Source organism: Antrostomus carolinensis, unplaced genomic scaffold (assembly GCF_000700745.2).
Source record: "Antrostomus carolinensis isolate BGI_N321 unplaced genomic scaffold, ASM70074v2 scaffold54381, whole genome shotgun sequence".
In the NCBI taxonomy this organism is placed as follows: Eukaryota; Metazoa; Chordata; class Aves; order Caprimulgiformes; family Caprimulgidae; genus Antrostomus; species Antrostomus carolinensis.
The window spans coordinates 1-3,602 of NW_010296087.1; the positions used below are offsets into that span (position 1 = coordinate 1).

The following is a 3,602-nucleotide window of genomic DNA, read 5'->3' on the forward strand; positions in this document are numbered from 1 at the left end:
GAGGGAGCCGTTAGGGCGGGCGGAAAGTTGTGTGGAGAAAAAGCGCGGGGCCCCCTCCGGGGAAGGGGGAGGGGGAAGAAAAGAGCCCGGAAACGCTTCGTTCTTCTTTAAATAAAAAATAAAATAAAATAAAAAAAAATTAAACTCTTTCGCACTTCTGGTTTCCACACGTGTGTTGTCTAAAATTATCTCTTTTCGCTGCCTTTTGGGTTTTTTTTTAGTCAGGGAGGGCAGATTTAACGCGTAATACGGGTTTTTTTTTTCCCCTCACCGTTACTCCACATCTCCTTGAAACCCTCTTTGTTTAAACATCCCAGTCTTTTTTATTTTCTTGCCGCTGACCACTGGAATGTTTTTGGGTTTTTTGTTTTGTTTTTTTGTTTTTCTCGTCTGGCGTATAGGAAATGAAAGAAAAGAAGGAAAAACTTGAGGAGAAAACGGTCCACAAAGAAAAGAAGAAGGAAGCAGTTGAGGTGAGACCCTTCTGGGGGATGGATTTGGAGGTGTCAGGGAGGGGCGGTCAGCCTGGCTCTCTGTGGGTAACGAGAATGAAGGGGATACGGGAAAGCCAGGGAGGGACTTTTGACAAGGGCAGGGAGTGACAGGACAAGGGGTGATGGCTTTAAACTGGCAGAGGGGAGACTGAGATGAGATACGAGGAAGAAATTGTTTCCTGTGAGGGTGGTGAGACACTGGCACAGGTTGCCCAGAGAAGCTGTGGCTGCCCCCTCCCTGGAAGTGTTCAAGGCCAGGTTGGATGAGGCTTTGAGCAACCTGGTCTAGTGGAAGGTGTCCCTGCTGATGGCACGGGGGTTGGAACTGGATGAGCTTTAAGGTCCCTTCCAACCCAGACCATTCTGTGATTCTATGAATATTATGGGAGATAAAGGAAGAGGACAGGCCAGGGGAGCTTATAATGGAGAGGGGCAAATTAAGAACAAGCTATAGGACAGTTGTGGAGAATGAACCTTGAAAGTCCTAGCCTAGGCAGCACAGTCCAGTGAAAAGAAAAAAAGGTCGAAGAAGGGAATGGAGAGAAGGGCAAGTAGGAGTTGGGAGGAAGGTGGCACAGGAGGTGTTGTCGTGTGCCTGGTGAAGTATCCCCAGGTGCATAAGGAGCAGAAGTTGAAGGTGGTGGGAGGAAGAGTGAGGAAATGCAGAAATGGATGAAGGTCAGAAGGGATCTGGAAGCAGATGTACCACAAGCATAGGCTAAACAGCAGCTTGACATGATGTAAGCATGTGGAAGTCAAGGAGGTTCACATTGGTGGGGAGGGACTGGACAGATTGGTTTTGGAAAGCAAGCTGGCTGGGAGGAGGGTTTCAACTGGGATGGTGGGAATGACAGTGAGTAGCAGTGCAGAGGTCACTCGATGGATGTCTGAAGTGGCTGGAGCTGTGGAGACTGTTCTTGCACTTGAAGCAAAGAGCACATGGGAATGTCATCCTGATGCCAGTTTCTGCTCTGACCAATTTGTTCCACTCAGGATGAGGAAAATGGAGCTGAAGAGGATGAGGAAGAGAACCCTGATGATGTGGATGAAGAAGAAGGTGGTGATGAGGATGAAGGTAAGAATAATTGGTATAGGGAGAATGGGAGGAATCAGGCTATGGAGGGAATAGAAGGTCATGGAGGGAAATTCCTCCTCTGAGCCCTCTGACTGTGAGATGACATTCCCTTAAATGCCACTTCAATTAAACTGTGATTTCCTCTGTTGCTTAGAAGGAGACGAGAATGGGCAAGAGCAGGATGGTCATGCAGAAAAACGATCTGCAGACGAGGAAGAGGTGAGTGATGGTGTGAGAGTAATGGCAGGGAGAAGGAAATATGTTTCCTGCTGTGTGCTGATCAAATCTGCCTGGATGCTGTTGGTCAGCATCTCAAATTGGCCTCGGGTCTCGAACAAACAAAACTGATGTGGCAAGGGGATCAGAAACCCCTGCAGACTCCTTGTAGGAGCCAGGTCCTTCCACTAGCAGTCATGGTGCTGAGTGTTTGAGAATCAAGGTGCTTGAGATTGTGCTGAGCCATGACCCCTCCAACACCTGTGACTTCTGGGCTTCAGGCCAGAAGATGGACTTGCAAGGGCAGATCTCGAAGTCTGAAGTGATGTGAGCTGGGCTTATTTTACCTCCCAAAAGTGGCAGTGTGGATATCCTTCCAAATGGAGCTGTCCACATCTTGACTGTGACTGTCAGCAGAACAGTTGTGTCAGGTGCTCAAAGATCCTTTCAAGAGGAGTGGATTTAAGGTGGGCCAAATAGATTTCCATGTGGAGGAAAGAGCAGCAGTAAGAATTCTGTGGAGAAGTTATGTGCCTTGGTGTGGTGACTGTTTGATGGTGACTCCTTTTTTTCCTCTCTGTGTCCTATGTAGGATGAAGTGGATCCAAAGAGACAGAAGACAGAAAATGGGTCTTCAGCTTGAGTCCTCCCCTCCCATCTCCTCTGTTCCGTCCATCTCTCCTCCTCCATTCCAGCCTGTGCTTGCACTGTCCATTAGCCTCTGGCTTCACACAATCTCAGATGAGGAAAGATTAGGAATGCTCTCAAACAGGGAAGACAGCAGTTTCCTTCTCGCCCAAAGATCTAGCCCATCTGTGACATTCCCCAGCTGAAATTATTCCAGTGCCCCACATCCTTTCAGCTGTGCCCCATTTACAGATTATCCTCTTCCCTCAAGAATCTCATGGTTTCCTGGAGCCCAGTATGTAACCTTGCCAGGCTTGCATGCCAGGCTCTTCACGTGGCAGGCACCTCTCCTTCCCTTTTCACTTGCCCTCCTTTCTTTTTGCCACTAGTATGACTGAGATTCTTGACAGCTTCTGCTCCCAAGACCTGCTGTCAGATGTCCTCTCAGAGTCCAGGAGGCTGTGGGCACAGATCTCATGGTGCATTTTCCAGTCCTAGGCCTCCTCTTATCTGCTTTCCCCTCAAACCCTGAGAGACAAAGAAAAAGAATATTCCAAGCAAATAATGGTTCTATTAAACCGCACACATGGAGACAGAATTTAAACTTTTTTTTTTCCAAGTTTACATGACAGCAAGCTGGCCCTCGTGAATTTTTCAGAAGATAAGGGTTGTTTTTATATATGAATTTCATCTGAACTGCATATTTTTTTTTAATTTGGAGGCTTTTTTAAAACAAATCAAGAGAAACAATTGGGGACCAAACTTTGATTTCCATTTTTTTTCCCTTCAGATTTTCTTGTGACCATTTTTTGTAAATTAAAGGCAATATGGCCACAGCATTTTCTATGGCACAGACATCACGAGGATGATAGATATAAATATATATATTGTTTTCAACTAGCACTGTAAATAAAAGCGTTTTAAAAGATTTCAAACTTGTGTGGACGGTTCTGTCTGTATATCTTGGGTAGAAGTACATCGGTAGAAGTTGGTTTGTGGAAAGATGGGGTGGCTTGACCAGCAGCAGGTAGAACTGGGAGCCCTGAGTTAGTGGAAAGACCCATGTTAGTGATTCGAGTGGCTCCTGCGTGGTGGAGACCCATGTGTGGGTTCTGCTCCACCTGATGCACTGCTCCAGCTGCCTGGGAGAGGTCCATCAAGCATTTGTCTCTTCATCTTTGCAGCCCGTT

The 3,602-nt window shown here is 46.9% G+C and overlaps 1 protein-coding gene across 1 annotated transcript; it reads left to right on the plus strand.

Moving 5' to 3' along the window:
* The first annotated feature begins 436 nt into the window (after positions 1-436).
* LOC104532830 (uncharacterized) lies at positions 437-3,347 on the plus strand. Its single transcript, XM_010178133.1, has 4 exons — positions 437-473; positions 1,488-1,569; positions 1,724-1,788; positions 2,378-3,347. Exons 2-4 carry the CDS (start codon positions 1,489-1,491, stop codon positions 2,616-2,618), a joined length of 387 nt encoding a protein of 128 aa, XP_010176435.1. The 5' UTR covers positions 437-473; position 1,488; the 3' UTR covers positions 2,619-3,347.
* The last annotated feature ends 255 nt before the right edge of the window (positions 3,348-3,602 follow it).

What these genes read in the sequence shown, in the direction of transcription:
- LOC104532830 (XM_010178133.1), top strand. Translation starts at nt 1,489, where the DNA reads ATGAGGAAAATGGAGCTGAAGAGGATGAGGAAGAGAACCCTGATGATG. An exon ending in AGGTGGTGATGAGGATGAAG is followed by an intron (nt 1,570 to 1,723) that starts GTAAGAATAATT and finishes TCTGTTGCTTAG; the next exon opens with AAGGAGACGAGAATGGGCAA. An exon ending in GATCTGCAGACGAGGAAGAG is followed by an intron (nt 1,789 to 2,377) that starts GTGAGTGATGGT and finishes TGTCCTATGTAG; the next exon opens with GATGAAGTGGATCCAAAGAG.